The 22,753-nt window shown below is 41.1% G+C and overlaps 1 protein-coding gene across 2 annotated transcripts; it reads right to left on the bottom strand.

Moving 5' to 3' along the window:
* Positions 1-247: 247 nt before the first annotated feature.
* On the bottom strand, positions 248-22,753 carry LOC117876681 (SERTA domain-containing protein 2-like). 2 transcript variants are annotated; one of them, XM_034768977.1, is made up of 4 exons: positions 22,080-22,753; positions 21,285-21,415; positions 12,300-12,329; positions 248-3,556 (listed from the first exon to the last, which is right to left on the bottom strand). In XM_034768977.1, exon 4 carries the CDS (start codon positions 3,550-3,552, stop codon positions 2,701-2,703), a length of 852 nt encoding a protein of 283 aa, XP_034624868.1. In that variant the 5' UTR covers positions 3,553-3,556; positions 12,300-12,329; positions 21,285-21,415; positions 22,080-22,753; the 3' UTR covers positions 248-2,700. The 2 variants fall into 2 exon arrangements, with proteins under 2 accessions (XP_034624868.1, XP_034624867.1); XM_034768976.1 differs by lacking the exon at positions 12,300-12,329 and having other exon boundaries at positions 22,080-22,746.

Here is a 22,753-nt window from a genome sequence, read left to right as displayed (position 1 = left end):
TGAAGTGTCATCTACTGTATTCAACAATTTGTCTGAATTACCAAAGTGTATAGGAAATTAGTTTACTGCAATCGCATGTGCAGTTAATTCCCCCAACCTCTTATGTTTCTGCAGAGCAGGGTGGTGAATATGGTGGGAACATATTAAAGTAAACACGATTTGCTACATGGTATGAATGTAATATTAAAAAAAAAGGGTGATATTTACTGCATTGTCAAATTCCACATTTGCGAATACAAACAAGAAATTAAGATACAATTTTTATTTCTGTGACCAAAATTAAAAATATCTTTAACCACAATTCTGCTTCATCACAGTGTGGAAGGACAGTAATATTTCAAGGATTTATTGAGGCATATCTTTACATACAAAAGTAGAGATTGAGGAAAAGCCAGAGTAGTCTATACACAATGCAGTCTGTGTACATTCTGAAGCTGTACCTTTTCAGTAGCTATTTATATATTTTCCCAACTAATCCCTTAACCAATGATTTAGAATGTTTTATACCATCAGAATTTCTTGATTAATTATTAGAACCATTAACATTGAGCGCATATATTTATACCCTTCAATTGCAAAACAATCTAGATGGCTGAGAGAATGGGACCTAAACTGGGTTTGCACAGTTTTGGGGGACAGACTATTAACGGGGGAATGCACATGGTCTGAAATGGAGATCTTAGCCCAGGATAACTGACGCTGCAGCATATTTAAGACTAAAGATCCCAGGTGAAATACTGGCCTATCTAAAGTTAATAGCAAAACTCCCATTGTTCTGCAAGGCCAGGACTTCCCCTCTTGTTTTTGAGATGCAAAACTTAGGGCACATTTTCTTGCTCTTCATATTATTTGCAGATATTGCACCCACAAAAAAAATTAAAGAATGAAACAAAAGCAAACACTTAAACATGTTGAGGAGTGCTAGGGGAGATCTAAGCAGTGCTCTGAGCAAAAGACACTGAAGTGAGCACGAGCGAGTTCATACTAAAAAGAGTAAAAGTTACCTTTATCCAAAATAGAGACATTATTGCTGCTAAACTTCTGCTACTGGCTGAAAAAGGGAATGACGTGGGAAATGGCGAGACTGAGATGAACTATGAGAGCTTTTAAAACTCACTATAAACTTTTTTGCCCTACATGTACTGCAACATTAATGGCTATATTGAAACAGTTTTACAGTTTCAAGTGAAAACTAGTGTCGTATAGTTTAGAAAGCAACTCCAGAGGTTAATAAAGACCCCAGTGAGGGAAAATTTATTTCCCACTATCACATGGAGCAACAGTTCTCACTACAAACCTCATCTTCAATTAATAATGTAAAGAAAAACCCACCAAACCCTTCTGTTACGTACTTGAAAAACCTCTTTCAGCACACTTAGGCCCCAGTCCTGCAACTGCATCAGAGTGAGGTGACCCCCGAGCTTTCACAAGACAGTACTTAGTCATCAGAAATGACCCACCACATTTACAAGAACATTTCAGGAGTATTCAAAACAGTAAATGTTGGTACTATAAGAAATGCTCAACTCATTTCTTAAAAGAATACAGAGACACTGGCTCTTCAGGTACCTTTCCCAAGGTGCTACTTTACAAGTTTAAATTTAAAGCATTTCTTTCTACAATGTCATCTGTGCAAATATGTATCTGTAAGTAATATTGCACATTAAAAAAAGCGTTGTAGTGAAAACAGGACTGAGAAGACATATGTGTTCTCCAAACAGAATAAAAAGCTATCTGTACAGTAAATGCTAATTTAAAGAATGCCAAGATTATTTAAAATCTAAGCACATAATACTGACAGAAAATGTTAAATTGGACAATATACATATAAATTACATTTGCAAATACTTGTAGAAATTTTAAACATTTAATACTCTTAATTTCACAAATCAGCTAGGTCATCACTGTCAAACAAAGGATCTAATTAATGAATTAAAAAGGTTTTTCTCCCCACCAGAAAAATACAATGGAGAAACAAAACTTGCATTCTTAGACAAAGCACTGGAAAGAGTCAAAGCATTTCAGCTTATAGAGGTAGTACTAGCCACATCCAGCTAGAAATACATTATATTTGTACTATGATGAAATAACGTAGTAAAATGTAGAAAGACTATAAAATTTACAAAAATAAATAGTTCTGAATGCTTTAGAAAATGCAAGATACTTCACTGACAAGTGTCTTGAGTCTGCTTTTCCGACCAAAGGGAAGTGACATTTGTTTTAATATTTTTAAAATATATCTATATCTCTAGTAACGCTGATGGATTTGCACAATCCAAATATGCAACTCCAATGTATGCCAACTTGGCATGTATTTTAATATTAAAAATAAAATCTAGGCTTCATAAGAGATTCCCATTTGAAATTCATTTTGTATGTAAATTCTTCTGACAAATTAAAAATTGCACATAAACATTATTCAAAGGTGGGAGGGGTGGCGGGTAAGGATACGTGCATATGTTTTTATGTCAATACACACATGCATCCCCAGAAGGAAAAAGATGATTGCACAATTTGTCAAATAAATAATTTCATTTAAAAAACTGCCACTTTTTTGATTTATAACAGATATTTTAAGAACTACTCATGGACAACTGTGTTTTGTTTTAAAAGAAATTCCTTGCAGCTTTCCCAGTGGCTTTATCCTCAAACCAATGATAAGTAGCAGTACAGAAAGCATCTTTGGTTAAAAAATAAATATCAAGATCCAACAAGAATTTCCATGATATGGTCCAACTCACTCAGATCTGTTCTACATATCGGAATATTGTTTGCTGAGGAAGAATTGCAAGATGGGAAGGTTTTCAATGTTTCTTCTGTAGCAGCAGAAGGTGGTCTAGGTGCCATTAGTGGGGGAGAGCAGAAGTCTGAATCATACATTGAAGTGTCAATATCTTCAAAGATGTCATCTATAGCCAAATCTTTTAAGTAACTGGTTGAATTTGAAATTTCAAAGGAACCAAAAACACATTCAGCTCCCTTCAAATCTTGTCTATCATCTTCTAGTTTTAGACTTGTGTTTTCTGGAGACTTCGGCGGCTCATCTCCAGCTGGAACCAAAGAAGTAGGTGGACTTATATCTTCCATGAAGTCCAAATCCTTCAGAATAGATGAAATGGCAGATGACATGTCATCATCTGAAACCATCAGCAGGCTATTTTCAATTGGGCCTTCTGCAGACCATGAGTTACAACAATTAGACTCTTGCTGGCTGCTACCTGAAGGCAAATGTAAAGAAATTCCAGATGAATCAATTCCTGGGTAGCTGGGAGGATTGGGAGCAATGCCATTGCATACATTAATTGGCTGCTGGCTACTCTCTTGTCTCATTTCCTCCTGAATTTGTCTTACTGTGTTGGCTATGAGCACAGAACGGTGTAAGTTTGGTTCCACCAGCATTTTGTAAGTTTGTAGTTTAGTGAGGCACATATTCAGCACTAACTGCCTCTTAAGTGGATATGGCAGATTTCGACTGGAATCAAAGGCACTTGAGAGACCAGCCATGTTCTCCTCATAGTCACTCAGCTTGCGTTTTAGGCCTCTCCCCAACATGAACCTGCAAAAGAAAAATTCTAGTCAAACTTTTAATTTAGCATCATTGGAAAACACCACACTTTTACAAAAGCTATATTCCTAACAGTGGGCAGAGGGGAGACAGTTTGTTTAAGTTAATCAATGCTAATGAGAGCTGATCACACATAACTAAGGGAGCATACTCTCTCTTCCATGGAAGTTTTGATTTCTATAAGAAAGATGTATTTATTCCACCTAGATTCCCTAATAATGCTTACAATTTTAAATTAGAGAAAAAAAAATCTAAAAATCAGTTACTTAATCATGAGATCTGAACTGTATTTAACAATAGTGAGAACTACAAAAAATTGCATCAACAGGACCATATTGAGGCTTTTTAATAGCTGCATAATTTTTAAAAACTGAACATTTTGCAGGTTTACTAGGCCAAGTACTTTGGAATAAAGCTCACAACCCTTCCAGGCTAGAAAGACAGAATTACAGAGGAACTCAATGAAGATAGGATAGCCGTGAACCTTTTTTCCTGCCAAGTAAAGAGAGGTTCATTATTATAACTGCCCTAGCTATATGGAATATTTCAGAATTTGCATTATAGTAATCACTTGTTAGTGGATAATATAGTTAAGATTGCAAAACAAGTTTCATTAACCTTATTTTCATATGGTCAACACTTGCAGGCTGAAATTTCCTTTCCTGAATTCCTCTCCTCTCCCAACTGGAACACAAAGCTGTCTGAGTTGAGTTCACCACAGTCCCTCCCCATGCCATGAAATTTACAAGATGGATTTTGAGACTTGGCATGTAGAGGTAGTAGCTCTCATTGAGTAGATCAGCCACTGGGTATGGTTATATAATAAAGTTGTGAGCAATAGAAAATTAGCTACTGCACTCCCACAATAGAAAACTGTATTCAGTCAGTGTTCGAGACAATGTGGGTGAGGCAATATTTTTTTATTGGCTCAGCTTCAGCCCAGACCTGAAGAAGAGTTCTGTGTAAGCTCCAATATCCTGGGACTGGGCTGAAGAACACTTCAGTCAGTGTTCATATGTAGATGTGCTTCCTACGTATGTACATGTGAAGTGCACCCCATTTAATGTATGCCAGTAAGTACCAGGGAGGCCAAAGGACTTAGAAGTGTAAGTTTCTTCATAAATGCAAACTTCTCAATGGATGTTGTCAGCACTTATGCTGCCTTACAACATTACATCAGGGATTTCAAGCCATTTATGTGCTTATGCCATTAAATGTTCAGACAATTTAAGAGTACAGGCAGTGAAAAGGCAGCAGGGAAGAGGTCCAGATATGACAGGCAAGGGGATTTGGCTGCAGGACAGCCCTCTTTTCATTGCTGGTCAAAAATCCTGCCAGTCATTACACCAAACAGTGAGGGATTTTGATTTATGGATAATTATTTTTTCTGAGGACTAGAGCACTCCAGACTAGTCTCTAAGACAAAGAACAAAATCAAACAAGAAGCCTACAGTCTCCCTTAATGAGCTAAGTGGAGAGTAGAACGCATCATGCCGTTTCATTCCCAAATGGAAGAAGTGCAGGTAAAAGTTTATTGAAGAATCTTAAGGGGAAAGAACAAGCCTGCGCGTCTCAGTGATGCTACTGGAGGAGGTAAGTGGAATTGCATGGCCCCAGAGATGACAATAGCAGGCTCCTGTGGGCTCTCACAGTTAGATGATCCCACAGATGTTAAGGCCTTGAAAACAGAGGTATTCATCTTGGACTCCCCAACTAAGGTCCCTATAAGCTGCGCAGCAGCCTATTTAGCGCTATGCAGGCGCTCAGGGAACCCGCCCGGGGACCTGCTGAGGCCGGGACGCCCCTCTCCCCTGGCCCCAACCTAACCCAACCCCCAATCTGCCGCAGTGGCCCTCTGGCCCCAACTATGCCACGGCCCAGGCCCCGGGGCCCCTCCCCTGGCTTGGCCCCAGCCCGGACCTGCAGGGGCTGGGGGAGGAGCGCCTATCCTGCAGCCCTAGCCTCAGAGCTGCTGCGGCGGGGAAGAGATGCTTTTCCCCCCCATCCCCCAGGTGCTGCGGCGGGGAAGAGAGCTGTGCGGGAGTCCTCACCCCCACCATAGCCCCAAAGCACCCTCCTGCACCCCTCATCCTCAGCCCCATCCCAGAGCCCGCACCCCTAGTCAGAGTCCTCACACCCCTGCACCCCAACCCTCTGCCCTCTCCCTCACTCCCACCCCATGAATTTTGTTATGTGCACCGACCGACATGAAGGTGATGTGTCACATCACCTCAACAGTGGTGCACATAACAAAATTCATTCCGCACCTGGGTGGGAAAAATCAGAGGTAACAGTACAGGTATGCAGCTCCCACCATCACCACCACACACCCCAAGCAGCCCACCTACACACAGTACCCAGAATTCAGTCTTCCTCTCAAAACTGTTCCATAACTACCAACATTTATATAAAACCCCATAAATTCCTGGATCTGTTCTTACTCATCAAAACTGATTTTTCACAGATTTATAGATTTCAAAGCCAGAAGGGACCATTATGATCATCTATTCTGATCTCCTGAGTAACACCAGCTAGAAAACTTCCCTGAAGTTATGCCTAGAGAATATCTTAAGGGGGGGGGGAACCCCCACACACAACCCCCACACATCCAATTTTGGTTTAAAGATTGCCAGTGATGTACAATCCACCACAACCCTTGGTAAATTGTTCCACTGGTTAGTTACCCCTCACTGTTAAATTACTTTTCAACTTGAAGGGGAAAGTAAAACTTTGTATGCTGGACTATTTCAGTCCCATAGCTCTAAACATACTAGGAATTTTGTATTGCATGTGTAAAAGTTACTTTTCTTTTCTTTTTGGGGGGGAGGGAGGAAAAGAGAGGGGAGAGAACATACTGTAGTCCTTGGTAAGAACTAATTGCCAAGTTTCAACTTGAGAAATTCAGCAGTAAGTAACATGTTCATTATAACTTCATAAAATCTTACACCAGAAAAGTCCTCCCTCTAACCTTTCGTCTCAAAAAGTTAATAGATTTTGCTCCATACTCTCTTTCAGCCCCCTCCCCAAATTCACCTACAGCCTGAGAACACACATACAGAAAATCGTATCTAAAGATTTTCAGAAAGCTAAAAGGGAGGTAAAGTTTTATAATGAAAGTCTCAACATAATATTAACCATAAAATTTATAAACCACACATTTTGCTGTAACAGACACACAACTGCTCACATTTACAGCATGCAAATGGAGAGTCAAACTGTGGCAGAGAACACCACAGAAATGCCTACAAAATCAGAGACAAGGTGGGTGGGGAAATATCTTTTATTGGACCAACTTCTGTTGATGAGAGGGACTGGCTTTCCAGCTACACAGAGCTCTTCCCCAGGTGTGGGAAAGGTACACAGTGTCACAGCTAAATACAGGTTTCAGAGGGGCAGCCGTATTAGTCTGTATCAGCAAAAACAATGAGGAGTCCTTGTAGCACCTTAGAGACTAACAAATTTATTTGGGCATAAGCTTTCATGGGCTAGAACCCACTTCATCAGATGAATGGAGTGGAAGATACAGTAGCAGATATATATGTATATATATATATACATATATACACACACACACACACACACACACACCCACCCACCCCATGAGAAGATGGGACTTGCCTTACCAAGGGGTGGGGGGGGGGGTCAGTCTAACGAGAATTCAATTAACAGAATACATTACAAAAACTAATTTTACCATACTAATTTCCCCCTACTGTTACTCACACTTTGTTGTCAACTGTTTGAAATGGGCCACCCTCATTACCACTACAAAAGTGATTTTTCCTCCCTTGGTAGTCTACTGTTAATTGACTTATCTTATTAGACTCACACCACCCCCCCTTGGTAAGGCGACACCATCTTTTCATGTACTATCGGTGTGTGTACATACACACTCACCTGCTACTGTATTTTCCACTCCATGCATCTGATGAAGTGGGTTCTAGCCCACAAAAGTTTATGCCCAAATAAATTTGTTAGTCTCTAATGTGCCACAAGGACTCCTCGTTGTTACAGCTAAATACAAGATCAAACAAATAGTTTAGCGTATGTATTTAGCACATATTCTGAGAGACTATTCAAGGTGAAGTAGCCCATTAATACCCTTGTAGTCATAAGACAAAAAGGGGAGTTAGTGGGTTACAGATTGTTGTAATAAGCCATAAATCCCGTCTCTTTATACAGTCCATGATTTTTAGCGTCTAGCAAAAGTTATGAATTTTAGCTCCCAAGCTTATCTTTTGAAAGTGTTGTGCAGGTTTCTTTTGATGATGAGGACAGATAGGTCAGGTATAGAAAGATCGCTTTGTGAGATGGTGTCCTTGTCTTATCATTTTCCTATGAGAGTTCATTTAAGAGTATAGATTGTCTGGTTTCACCCACACAGTTGTTATTGGGGCCTTTAGTGCAGTGGATAAGGTACACCACATGTTGTGATAGGCATGTGTAGGACCCAGGGATCTTGGAAGGTGTGTTGTTGATCACTGTAGAAGTGGAGGCATATCTGCAAGTTTTGCATCTGTTGTTCTATCAGGGCCTGATGCTGCTTTGAGTTGGTGTGTCCTGGTCTGTGGGGAGCTTGCTTTTGATGATCTCGGAGAGGTCGTGGGGGTTGTGTGAAGGCCAGAAAAAGGAGTTCAGGGAAGATTTCTTTCAGTATGGTGAATCGAGTATGGTGGTGGTAGTTTGACGATACCCCAGATGGGTTCCAGTGTTGAGTGGTAGGTGACAACTAGTGTTGTGTGGTCAGAGGGGGTTTTATTTCTGTATTATAATAGGTTCTCTTGGAGTACTTGGGTGTCCTATTCCATGATGTGAATTACTTCTCTGGTGGAGTATCCTTGTTTGGTGATAGTGGTTTTGAGTGTGCTAATGTGTATCCCGAACTTTCTCCCCAAAGCATATTTTGTGGTATCTGAGTGCCTGGCTGTAGACAGATTTCTTGGTGCATCTGGGGTAGTTACTGTATCTATGAAGATAGGTGTGCTGATCCGTGGGTTTCTTGTATGTAGTTGTCTGTAGGGTTCTATTGTTGAAGCTGATTGCTGTGTCCAGGAATTTGATGTTAGTGTGGGAGCATACCAGAGACAGTTTCATGGATGGGTGGTGGTTGCTGAAGTTGTGGTGGAAATTAGGAGGGATTTTAAGTGGTCTGTCCAGAGGATGAAAATATAATTGATGTGTCCAGGGAATATCCTTGTTTCTGTGGTGCATTTATCCAGAAGTTCTTTAAGGTCCCATGAAGAGGATGGCATACTGGGGAGCCATGCTAGAACCTATGGTTGTTCCCATGGTTAGTCAAAGTGTTTGTTGTTGAATGTAAAATTGTTATGGGTGAGGATGAAATGGATGAGTTTGGCAATACTATGGAGTGGATATCTGAGGGTTGTCCATTGTCTTGTAAATATTTGAGGCAGACAGCTATGCAGCCATTGTGGGGAATGTTAGTGTATAGGAAAGTGAAATGCATGGCAGCAAGGATGGTGTTCCCAGGGAGGCTGTTAATGCTGCAGTGTTTGGACACTTCACCTGGAATGAGCCTCAGAATGTGTTAACTACTTACGCTAAACTATCTGTTCAATCTTGTATTTGGCGGTGATGCCCTAAGTGCCATTCCCAGACCTGAGGAAGAGCTGTATGTAGCTGGAAAGCTTATATTTTATTGATATTTTATCTATGGTGAGAGACATTACCTCACTCACTTTGTGTGTTTAATATCCTGGGACTGACAACTACAACAACTCCGCATACCTTCTCAGACAAATTAGGGAAATACAGGTCTGTCGCATCTTACGCATATTTAACATGCACAATTTCAACTTTACACGGTCGGCAAAAACAAAAAAAGAGAAACAATTTTAATACTATACCTGTCGTGCGGGCAATTTCGCCTGCCATTGCACTCAATGGGGTTTTAGCTATACACGGTTTTTGCTTTACGCACTAACTGTGGAATGGAAGCCACGCGTAAGATGAGACAGATCTGTATAGCCTAGATGGAGCTACTATAAGATGGGTGCATAACTCATTGGAAAAGCATTCCCAGAGAGTAATCACCACAGTCAAACTGGAAGGGCATATTGAGTGGGGTCCCACAGGGATTGTTCCTGGGTACAGTTCATTTATGAATATATTGAACAGATTTAGATAATGGCATAGAGAGAGTACATTATAAAGTTTGTGGACAGTACCAAGTTGGGAGTTGCAAGTGCTTTGCAGGATAGGATTAAAATTCAAGATGATCTGAACAAACTGGAAAAATGGTCTGAACTAAAGAGGATGAAATTCAATAAGGACAAATGCAAAGTACTCCACTTAGGAAAGAATCAATTGTATGCATACAAAAAACGGGAAATGACAGGTAGGAAGGAGTACTGCGGAAAGGGATCTGGGGATTATAGTGGATCACAAGCTAAATATGAGTCAGCAGTGTAACACTGTTGCAAAACAAAGCCAACATCATTCTGGGATGTAGTAGCAGGAGTGTTGTAAGCAAGACACTGGAAGTAATTCTTCTGCTCTATTTCATGCTAAGGCCTCAGCGGGAATAATGTGTCCACCTCTGGGCACCACATTTCAGGAAGATGTGGGACAAATTGGAGAATCTCAGTCATTGTCTAACCCAGCAGTTCTCAAACTTTAGCTACCCGAGGACCCCCATTTTCATTTAAAATTGTTCATGCGCAGCCCCAGACCCTGCCCCCACTCCACTCCTCCTCCCCCCAAGGCCCCACCCCTACCCTACCTCTTCCTGTCCCCACTCCATCTCTGCCCCTCTTATTCCCACTCCCTCCCCTGAGCAAGCCCTATCCCCGCTCCTCCCTTCCCCTCCAGTGCCTCCTGTACGCTGTGGAACAGCTGTTCAGTGGTGTGCAGGAGACGCTGGGAGGGAGGGGGAGGAGTTGATCAGTGGAGCCAGTGGCCCTGGACATGACTTGTGGATCCCCTGGAGTACCCTCACAGACCCCCCAGGGGTCCATGGACCCCAATTCGAGAAACCCTGGTCTAACCTGTTCTTAAAAACCTCCAAACACCTTTCAGGGATAGTCTAATTATTACTTAGTCCTGTCTTGAGTGCAGGGGACTGGACTAGATGACCTACTGAGGCCCCTTCCAGTCCTGCACTTTATAATTCTATGAAGTGGCTCAAAACAACAATGCCTTGATATTAACCAGTCCTACTACTATACACATTAGGAAAAAAAAACAAGCAGTTCTATATTTGAGTTGAGTATTTTTTCCTATTTTTTCTACTTGGTTGCAGTAGAGAGAACACAGCGTGGCTAACACTCAGCTATAATATGCAGTTTAAAAAAAAAACCAAAAAACCAGACTTCAGTTTCTGCTGAAGACACTGGTAAAGCCTGGACCTGGTTTTGTCCATACAATTGGAAAGAGTTTACTCCTTAGACTCAACACACAAACAATCAAATTAGACACCCAGTGGCAGATTAATGTCAGATCCTTTGCATACCAGGATCCAGGCCCAGCACACTGTAGAAGGCCTCCTAACTTCCCTTTCATGTGAGTACTGGGTACAGTCAGCAGTAGTCCAGATGACTACTTTAGCTGCCAGTCCATTACCACACATTATCCATTAAGACAATCTGCTGCTAGATTTCTGGGTAGAGGGGAATGGCAGGAAGAAAGCCCCCTTCACTCCAGAGGATGATCCCATCTCAGATTTTCAGAACATACTGCAGGGCTTCCAATGCATCCATCTGCCTGGACCATAGATTTAGCATGTGCATAGTGGTCTAGCCAAGCGATGGCATCGTCAGTGGCGTGATGCAGTTCTTCTAGGCCACCGCTGAACCTAGTCAGCAGGCATTCATCGACAATATGCATCATTGTCTGTGTTGCACCACAGCTGAACTGAACCAGAACATAACTGAAGAGCGCTGTCTAAGGTAACAGGATGCAAGAGATGGAGCAGCACTCAGGAACAACTGGGGGTGGAGAGAAGGGGGGGGGAGGAAGACAGGTAGGTGGGAAAGTAATGAAAGTGAGACTCCCTCGTAGTCTCTGTGTATTTTGATGTAGATGTTCCTGTAGGAAATCAAATTTGCCATTCAAATGAACTTTTAAGTTACACGTGGGGCTAGTAGTTCTGCCTATTGTTAAGTCGCCTAATACTTTCCATTATAAAGATGTTGCTTTCAGTTGGTTTTAATTTTGCCAAACTTCAACCATCTGGGTGGAAGTTTTCCACAAAAATAGTTTAGTCTTGTTCTTTGAAACAACTGGAGACTATACTGAGCAAATCACCTAAATCAAACTTTTAAAAAGTGGCCATTAATTGTCTCTTTCTGGGTGCTCAACTTAAGACATCTGGAGCCTGATTTACAGAAATGCTGAGGACTTAACTGTAGATTAAGTCTATAGAAAATGTGCTTTGAACATATACAATGCAAAAATAATGTGAAATACTCAAAAAGCAGATCCTATATTATTCTAATTTTGGGTGTCCAATTTGAGATTCTCTGGCAATTTGGGGAGCAATCTTTGGGGGGGGAATCTATTTTAGGAATAATGTCACTACCCCATCCCATGGGAGCCTTGTGAAAATAATTTAATTCGTGTTTGCAAAGAAGCCATCTGCTATGGAGATGAGTGTCACAGAAAAGCCGTGAGAAAATATCTAATTCTGCAATCAGTGCAGGGTTTAGATAATGTGCAGCAAAATGGCCTGGAACCATATGTTGAACAAGGATAACAAAAATATTGAACAGCTTACCCATTCAGGGAGCGTCATCCATCCTGCACACTGAATGAAAAAAACAGTATGTGATCACTTAAATAAAGACTAATACATATGGACAAGAGGGCCAAATTAAAGGTTGTATAGGACACCAAAAATCTAGTATTTCTTAACTTTTGAGTGTTTAAAATAACTTGAAGGTTGCAAAGTCAATGTAATTTTTCTGCAATGCATATTTAGGCTTCATTGTCAATCCAGGAACCTTTAGAAGTCTAATCAATTTGACTAATATGGATAAATGATAATCCCTACAGTCTCTCTCAGAGAGTGCATAGTGTTTTAGTTACTGCAAACCTATCAATTTTAGTAGGAGACACTCCGCTAAATTCCAGCTCACCGCGCTGAAATTTTCAGTGACATGGACATTAAAAATCCTTAAAGCTGCATGAAAGTTCTATATAGTTTAACTTTTCATTTCACATATAGTGTGCCTATCACACTAAAAACTCCAACACACACGTGCATTAATGCCCTCCCTTACTTCCTCCCACAATAGCTAAACAAAACAAGTTTCGCCTCCTTAATACTAGCTGTTCTAGAAGTGTTTAATACAGTTTGAGTGATTGTAGCTTTCTAAAACATTACACTTAAAACTCTTCTAGTACATGAAGAAGCCTAAGAGCAAAGCAAATTTGTTTTTAACCAAATCTATTTCTAAACCCATAAAGGGGGAAAGACTTTTAGAATACCTAGTCTTATTTGCAGCAGCCTTAACTATGCCTGCTTAATGTGGCTGTCTGCCTAACTGCACGAATGCTGCATGTCTGTTTTTAGAAGATAGATAATTTTAGAAGTATAGAAATGTTTAAAGAGGATAATAAAACCAAAGCAGCATTGCAATAACTCTGCAGCTAACATTTCCACTAGTAACCACGATACTATCGTCATTTTACACTTCAATTCTGTGTCAAATACACTCAAACGTTGACCTACAAAGGCATGAAGTCTCTCTTACCAAATAAACTACATTTAATCAGGCCTTTTGCTTTACTTTCTAGTATAAAATAATTTGTCAAATTGTCACAAGATTATATCTTTAACAAGCTGCTCCAGGTTTCTATGGGTAACTTACCTTTTAAGAGTATTATTTTTTTCTAGGTACTCTTTTTTTCAGTGCTGCTCCATTACACAGCATGGAACTATGACCACATTGTTTAATTTTGTAATCCGCTTCCCACTATAATTTTTGTTACAGACGAAGAACCAACCTCTGTCAATTCCATACCTAGATAATCCTGTGTTACTGATGACTGCTCTCCAGTTGTCAGTCCTTTCAAACAGCTGACAGAACTGTACAATCTGGTCAACAGAGAAGCACAAACTGGACATGCTAGATTGTAGGAGGAGCTTCTGGAAACTGCTGTGAAGTGTATCCTTCTCGCTTTAGCCTAATTCCAGGAAGCTACTCAACACTCAAAAATAGGACCCTAGCAAAATGATCATGTGGGTACAGATTTAAAATTCCACTGTAAATATACAAAGTGAGCACAGATTAAGGCCTACATCAACATAAACCTGAGATTTGTACTTATCCCGTTAGAAATGAAAGGACAAGTTATAGATTACACTTTCCTTAAACTTAGATAAAAACTAGAACATGTTCTAGAAAATAATTTAGGGTCTCCATTTGAGTCCCTGATCATAGCGCACACAGAATAATTAAAAATAGGGAATTCTACACTTAAGTATTTTGGGTACTGTCCTCTCATCTACTTAACCAAGTTATCACACAATGTGAACCAACACTGAGTTATAGGTCATTTATGATGGAAAGCTTACATTAAGAGTTTTGAAAACCTAATTACTTTTTGCATATTAATAAAAAGTCAAAAAAGCTTACTTTTCACTGTTAAGAGGGGCAAATATTACCATCCATGTCAGTAAGCAGAGAAAAGCAACAAAGAGTCCTGTGGCACCTTATAGACTAACAGATGTATTGGAGCATAAGCTTTCGTGGGTGCAATACATCTGTTAGTCTATAAGGTGCCACAGGACTCTGTTGCTTTTTACAGATCCAGACTAACACGGCTCCCCTCGGATAGTAAGCAGAGAGGAGCTCGCATCCACAGATCCAGTCTGGAGTAGGTGCTGGCTGAGCAGCACGTTTCTCACGTAAGACCCATGGTAGCGCCACAGGAATTTTGCCCCTTTGGAGTGGGAGAAAGCAACCATGGGCCACAATTCTAAACTGTGCTCAAGTATGAAGGAAGTGGGAGGAGACAGGAAGGCATGTCACTGATCAACCATCAGCCAAGAATGCCAAATGGGAAGCCTGGTTAGAACAGGCAGCGATGCAAAAGAAACACTCCAGGCTCCCAGAAATGTTAACCTTGAGAAGCCTGTGGCAGATTATACAAGTGCTACAATTTTAGAGGAAGACACCAGCTCCATCTGTCACAGGGACTGATGCTGCAGAGCAGCTGCTGCTGACATGTGGTGAGGAAGTGCAGCTGGAAACAGTCACAGGAGGAAAGCAGTGAATGATTGAGTTAGAATCTCCCATTATTTCTGCTTGGGCAAGCCCATTTCCTTATTTCCTCTTTCTCCACCTTTCATAAAACATCCTACTTGAAAGTATGCAACATTGCTAAACTTTAGAACTGCATGTGGTGCAAGTTTCAACAGAGAAAGCTTCCAAGAAAGTGAATTTATAGAATATAGGACTGTATACAGTGTGCACACTTTTCCTTCTCATGAAGGATACCCAGCACCGGGGCTAACTGGCATTCATTTGCTGTTACAGTACATGCTGATGGACATGATCTCTAAGGAAGCATTTGGCCTGTATTATGCAGGTTGTCAGACTGGCTGATCACAATGGTTTCTTCTGACTTTAGAACAGAGTTGGGCAAACTACAGCCCGGGGGCCGCACCCGGCCCTCCAGATGTTTTAATCTGGCCCTCGAGCTCCCGCTGGGGAGTGGAGTCCAGGGCTTGCCCCGTTCCAGCGCTCCAGCCGGGGAGCAGGCTCCAGCCAGGGCGCTCCTGGAAGCAGCGGCATGTCTCCCATCCAATGCCTAAGCGTAGGAGCAGCCAGGGGGCTCCGCACACACGCAGCTCCCATTGGCTGGGAACCGCGGCCAACGGGATCTGCTGGGGCAGCGCATGCAGATGGAGCAGCGTGCAGAGCAGCCTGGCCACACCTCCAGGTAGGAGCTGGAGGCGGGACATGCTGCTGCTTTTGGGAGCTACTTGAGGTAAGCGCTACCCAGATCCTGCACCCCGACCTGCTCCCACTCCCCTGCCCAAGCCCTGATTCCCTCCCTCCCCCCACCCTCCGACCCCCCCAGTCCCAGAGCACCCTCCTGCACCCCCAACCCTGCACCCTCAGCCCCACCCCAGAGCTCTCAATCCCTCCTGCACCCCAACCCCCCATTTCGTCAGCATTCATAGCCAGTCATACAATTTCCATACCCTCATGTGGCCCTTGGGCCAAAAAGTTTGCCCACCCCGGCTTTAGAATCTGTGACTTGGCCTTATTGGATCTCCTGGTGCATTTCTTTCTGCACAAGTGAGGGGTCACTTTTACAATCATCTTTATTGAACTTATGCCTGTTTAAGGGCATGTCTATGCTACAAAATTAAGTCAACTTAAGTTAGGTCCACCTACAGTAGCCACAGTAATTAAATCAGGTCTTTGTGTCCACACTACGCTCCTTCTGTCGGCAGTGCGGGTCCTCACCAGAAGCACTTGCACCGACTTTAGTGGGGCATTGTGCGGCACTGACAACCGCAGCCCCACTGCCCCGGGCCGACAGCCGGAGTCCCGGGGCTGACAGGGCTCCATCTGTCAAAGGCAGCAACAGGCAATGTAAGCAACAGTGTCTACACAGACACTGCATCAACCTAACTACATCAACCTAAATGCTACTCCTCTCACGGAGGTGGAGTTATTAGGTTGGTGTAGCGGGCGAGTTAAATGGGTGGGCGGAACATTGCAGTGTAGACGTTTACCCAGTTAGGCTGACCTTATGTTGACCTAACTCTGTAATGTAGACTAGACTTAAGTCAGGTATACTACCTTGTGGGAATAGCCACAACAATCATGTTTGCCCTTCTTATTTCCAAGTCTTAATTAACTAGAATAACTATACCAAGAAAGTCAAAATCAGAAACGTAGAGCTGGAAGGGACCCTGAAAAGTCATCAAATCCAGCCCCCTGTGCTGAAGCAGGACCCAGATAAAACTAGACCAGTGCTGCTGGGGGTCACAGACCAGTGGTCTCCAACACGGTGCCAGAGAGTGCTGTAGTGCCCGCCAGGGCATTTATGTGTGCCCGCCTACTGACAAGGGAGCACCCCACTGACGAGGAGCGCAGCCGCCGGACAAGCATTTCAGCGGCGATGCTTCTCGATGATGCCGCTTCTCAGTGGCATTTCGGTAGCTGGTCATCCGGCGCCCACCACACTGAAAGTTGGGGACTACTGAACTAGACCCTCCCTCATCGGTGTACATCCAAACCGTTATTAAAAACTTTTAGTGATGGGGATTGCATAAGCTCTCTTGGAAGCCTATTCTAGAGTTTAACTACTCTTACAGTTGGAAAGTTTCCTAATATCTAACCTAAACCTCCCTTGCTGCAGATTAAGCCCCTTACTTCTTGGCCTACCTTCAGTAGATATGGAGAACACCTGATCACAGTCTCCTTTATAACAGCCCCTAATATATTTGAATACGTATCAGATCCTCCCTCAATCTTTTCCCCCCCCCCCCCCCCCCCCAAGACTAAACATGCCAATTTTTTTAACCTTTTCTCATAGGTAAGGTTTCTAAGCCTTTTATCATTTTTGTTGCTCTCCTCTGGACTCTCTCCAATCTGTACACATCTTTCTTGGCGTATGGTGCCCAGATGTGGGCAGAATACTCCAACTGAGGCCTCAGCAGTGCTGAGGATAGCAGAACAATTACCTGGTTTTACATACAAACTCCTGCTAATACACCCCAGAATTATATTAGCCTTATTCATAGCTGCATCATGTTGTTGACTCATTCAGACACGGCATATAATTTGACTGACAGGCTTTCAAAATTTCAGATTTTAGAGTGCCCATATGACTGTATAAGGCACTTAAGATAAAACACCTAAAAGACAAGTCTCACTGCCCCAAACTTACAATAAGCACGATGGACTTGATAGACAAGAGGATAGGACAAGAAAGGGCACAGGTTATGGAGATTTTACATGATGACCCAGTTTAAGTTTTCACACATCTTGGTGGTACCTTTCTTTTTTGTAAACACTCAGTTAATGTAGGCAATACTAGAGAAGTGAGATTTTTAGCAATAATTTGAATTAGGTGAGGGTTAAGAGTTGGGGGCTTGAATAGATTCTGAAAGGGTGGTGTTCTAAGCACTAGGAACAACATAGGAGGAGGTATGGAGACATCAGAGACATAAGGGTGCTTACAGTAAGTCAGCAAATTAACAGTGGCCATCTAGAAAGGAAGTTAATTGTAGGTGACTTTTAGAAATAGTTATAATTCAGAACCATCAAATTGTGCACACAGCTAGTATATGTAACTGTGTGAACTTGTTATCCTCATCTTTTCTCCTTCCCTGCCACTATTTGCCACTTACCTATCAATCTGTGGTACTTATCTAGCTCCCATCACTGTAGTATCTGAGCATGACAATCTTTAATGTACTTGTTGCATCCTGTCTTAAGCTGCAAACATCCAAGGGTAAGGGAGCATATCTACCCACATTTTATTTCAGCACCTAGCACAGTAAGGTCCGGACAACTGGAGGTTGAGGATTCCTGCAATGGCTACTCCCTCTCCTCCCCACAAAAGAGAGACAAGAGCAGCAAAGAGGTAGAGAAGCTAGTGTTGTTAATGGAGCAGAGATCAAGGGACAAAACAGAAGTGGCCAGGTTGGACATTAGGAATGGATTTACACTGACAACCCAAAATAGCTTGCATAACACAGCAAGGTGTGATTGGATAATCACAACTGGTGCCCTGCTAGCCAAGGTCCCTGAGGATTTTACAGTTCAACTCAGGTTTCTATTAACAATGGGGCTGGATCATTTTATGAAGTGAGACAAGAAGGATTAAATATATTATACTAAATGATAAGATGACTTTAGCCTTATGGACAGAATGAGACTTAAAGAAAAGCATTTTGCTTTTTATTTTAGTCCAACGGTATGAGAGATTAAATAGGAGGTATTCCTCTTTAAACCATTTCAGACATGCATATTGCCACATACTGCCTTGAATCTTTACTTCCAAAAATCTAAATTAGCTCTTGTGCCGTGAAGTTATTTACTGGAGCTAGAATCCAAAAGGAAACAGCTCCTCAAAAAGAGTGCCACAAGTACTCCTGTTCTTTTGGCAGATAATGTTAAGTGAATTTAGAGCAGGACACATTTTTTGGTCCCCAAATACGGACAGATGCTTCACATAACTTTTAATAGTAATAGAGGGACTTACCTAAACACAGCGACAAGAGATAGTTAATATTTTCATAAAACTACAAAATGAGGACAATCCACCTGCCAAACAATGTTTTTAATATAGACACGATTCTAAAGAGCACTAAATGAAATAAATGGAGAAACAATAGCCTTGGTAAAGCACAGGACTGGAAGTTCGGTTCTATTTCATAACTTCTCTGCATTAGTTTCAGTATCTATAGACAGGATAATTCAGACATTTACAGGAATGTTACAAAGCTAAACTAGTGTTCGTAAAGTACTAAGGTCCTTGGATAGAAGGTGCTACTCAAGTGAAAAGTTTTACCTTCATCTAAAAATAAGAGGTGAAAAGAGAAAAAGTTTAGTAATAAAAATAATTATGCTAAGAGACTTTCTACATTAAAATGACCCTCATTCACAAGTCATTCTCTGTAAAGCAACGGTAATCAGTTTTCTGTGTATAGAAAATGAACAGCTGTTCACTTACTGCTACTTATTAGTTTCGGTATTTCATTCTGGGAAAGAAGCAGCTCTGTCAAGATTTGTATTTTTACCGGCTATAATAGCATGGTGTGATGTCTGTGGGACTGCTTATAGCAATAAACAAGAAGTACTCTTAGCATCCAACATCTATCACTAGAGTCACTTGCAGGAGAGTAATGAGGTAGCATGGCTTAAAAAAAAAAATAACTATCTTAAAAGTGTTGTCCCCAAACTTGTCATTTGTGCGTATGATTCCACTTTCAGATGTGAACCCTGCAAGTATGTACCCTTAGTATATAAAGTGTTGCAGCAGCTACATTTCACCTGAAATTTTTGGGTGGAGGGTTTCAGCGGGAAGGAGGGGAGGGTTGTCATTTAAGCTAAGGCATAACGGAACAGTTCAAAAGTTGAACTGAACCAAACATGATCAAAAGTTACTAAATCTAGAAACTGCAGCAAAAGTTTAACTAATTAAATTTGAACTTTTTAACTGTGGTTCCACCAAAGCAAAATACAGCTGGCTTGATAAACTAAATAAAAGATCATCAGATTCACTGTAATGCCTATTACCAGCTTTCCTTACTTGATAGAAAACAGTTGGAAAAAAAACTATTCCTTCTTTAAGTCACCTATCTACTGAAGATGCAAAACTATTGTATGTGATCACATATGTAACGCCATAGACAGAAACTGCATACAAGTTGCAGTGATCCAGATGAAAATCCATTGTCAGTAGAATTTAGATTATTCAGAATGATGAAATGCTAGTATGTCGATTTGGCAGAGAATCAGAGAAGTTTCCACCACCAAAAATAAATAAATGTAACTGATCGGGGGGGGGGGGGGGGAAACAAAACAAAAAAAAGCAGTGTTTCTCCTCATACATTTCTATATTTCACACACTTCACTAAAGTGCATTAAAACATTTGACTGGGTCAAACTGGGATTCATTCTTTTAATCACACCCAAGATTTTATGGTAGAGCAGCATATATCAGAAACACTGCCTCACAAGAGAGCATAGTAATAACGTGACATAGGTATGTCAACACACACAAACCACCGCCACCCCCACCATCCTCCCCACAACCCCACAGCAACAAACCTCAGAACCTGGATCTACAGACCTGGGCTCACACTACATACCTAAAAATAGCAGTGTATGTGTTTGCAGTCCTGCTGGCGCTTGGGCTCTGAAGCTAAGCAAGAGGGGTGGGTTTCTGAGCCCAATGGGGAACATCTACATTGCTATTTTACTGCTCTAGTGCAGGGATTCTCAAGCAGGGGTATGCAAAGGTTTCCAGGGGGTACCTAGATATTTGCCTAGTTTTCCCAACAGGCTACATAAAAATACTAGGGAAGTCAATACAAACTAAAATTTCATACAATGATTGCGCACACTGCTCTACGTACTATCCACTGCCATGTAAGTACAATATTTATATTCTAATTGATTTCTTTTATATGGTAAAAATGAGAAAATAATTTTTCAGTAACAGTGTGCTGTGATACTTTTGCATTCTTATGTCTGATTTTATAAGAAAGTAGTTTTTAAGTGAGGTGAAACCTGGGGGTACGCGAGACAAATCAGACTCCTGAAAGATGTATGGTCATCTGGAAAGGTTGAGAGCCACTGCTCTAGCGTGAGCCAGAGTCTGTAGTCCCGGACGGTTTATTTATTTATTTTTTTGCACTGTAGACATACTTCCCATAAGGCCCCCAATTCCTGCAGCTGAAGGGACTGCCAATGAGCATGCACCCCAGAGCTCACTGTAGGATTGGGGCCCTAGTTATTAAAACCCAGAAAAGTGGGGTCTTATGCAAACAATTTATTGTGACACTATAATGTTTAAGTGAACAGAAACTCACATAAAACATGGAATTCAAAGCAAATAATCTGAAGATTTTACTCTACCCGCTAAGCATAAAGAAACCCACTGCCATTTTGGACTGTTGATTTTACCTCAAAAAGTTATTTAGAAGTTGGATATTAAGAGTCTAGCTACAAGCATAATAGAAACTGTGCAGGTAAAAGTAAGATTTCAAAGAAAAAAACGTTACCTTTACAAGTTAGAAAGGTGTTCCAGGTAGGAAGATTCTAGATTTTGTTTAAAGCGCATTCATCCGAAACGGTGTTGAACTATACAACTGTGATAACAGCCCAAGTCATCCACTTCAGTAGAATGATGCAACTTTAGGACAGAATTATAAAAATGTTCTATTACTATGACATTGCTTTACAAAAAATAAGTCTGGATATACTAAGACAAATTATCAGCATGAAATTTAAGACTACTTTCTTAAACTGACATTTTAGATATTCAGTGCTAGTAGGACAACTATAGACAACTGAAAAACCTGAATTGATACAAGAGTCAAAATTAAGTTCATTCGATGCCTTGGGCTCATACATAAAAATTCTAATTTATATTTTGTCAGCAGATCATGTTAAATGGTAATTACCTTCCATAATTAAACATAACACAGAAAACTGACCACCAAGTACCAGTTTCAGCTATATTAATTTTGCATCATCTTATCCAACATGCTGCAACAACAAACTGCTCTCTTTCACAGGATTTCTAACATGATCATAAAGACAGCAGGCAGACCAAGTTACAAGTAAATCTTTCTGGATAACGTACATATTTCAAAACTGATTGATATCTACTGAGAGATGGCATTAGGCATCTAGATTTGGATTTTATTAGATTTTAGTTTAATGAAAATATTTTTCACAGTAATTACCCAAATTTCCTCATCTTCAGTATATATGAGGCCATTAGGGAATACAGTGAACTGACCTGAGCCATAAATTTGCAAGTAACACACAACATAGTATAATTTTCATCATACCCAGAGAGCAGAGTGTGTGTGGTTCATCAGTGCACAACAGAAACTGCAACTTGGATTATAACAAGGTGGCTGAAGTTCAAGTGATGCTAGTGGACTAGGCGAAGGCTTGAGGGTGTAGTAAAAGGGATTGTTCAGCCTCCACTGAGGTTCACAAACTGGGGTGCTCTGATAGTCTCATTTATTCTTGGGAGCAGATCCTCAGTTGATGCAAGTTGTCATAGCTCCATTGACTTCAGCTATCTGCCCCCTGGAATCCCATGTGCTGTTGGTAGCAGAGTGCTTTTTCAGTTTGTGCCTGGAATGTTTCCTCAAACTTGGACCTAGCCACAGTAGTCTGTCTAATTTAGAAAATTCAGCACTGGAGTAAATATCAACAGTATATCTAGTTGAAAACATATTCCTTTGTAACCAAGAACTAGCTTTTCAGTTTAAAATGTTCATTTCAACAATCATACTCAATTATTCATAAACCAATATTTTTTGTTATTTGCAAGTATATTTAACATAGCAATTAGTTCTAATATTCTATTAACAGAGAACACCTTACTTTATTAGCATCTAGCTACAGAGAGCTCTGAAAATGTATGGGTTTGTTTGCTTGTCCCCCTCAAAATTTCACCACACAGGACCAGCTGGTAAAAAGAGAAGTAATAATCCAGCAGTAGAACACCCTC

The sequence above is a fragment of the Trachemys scripta genome, chromosome 4 (assembly GCF_013100865.1).
Source record: "Trachemys scripta elegans isolate TJP31775 chromosome 4, CAS_Tse_1.0, whole genome shotgun sequence".
NCBI lineage: Eukaryota > Metazoa > Chordata > Testudines > Emydidae > Trachemys > Trachemys scripta.
Note: the sequence above shows the minus strand (reverse complement) of the source record. Positions and strands in the feature narration are given on the sequence as shown.

What these genes read in the sequence shown, in the direction of transcription:
- LOC117876681 (XM_034768977.1), bottom strand. Translation starts at nt 3,552, where the DNA reads ATGTTGGGGAGAGGCCTAAAACGCAAGCTGAGTGACTATGAGGAGAAC.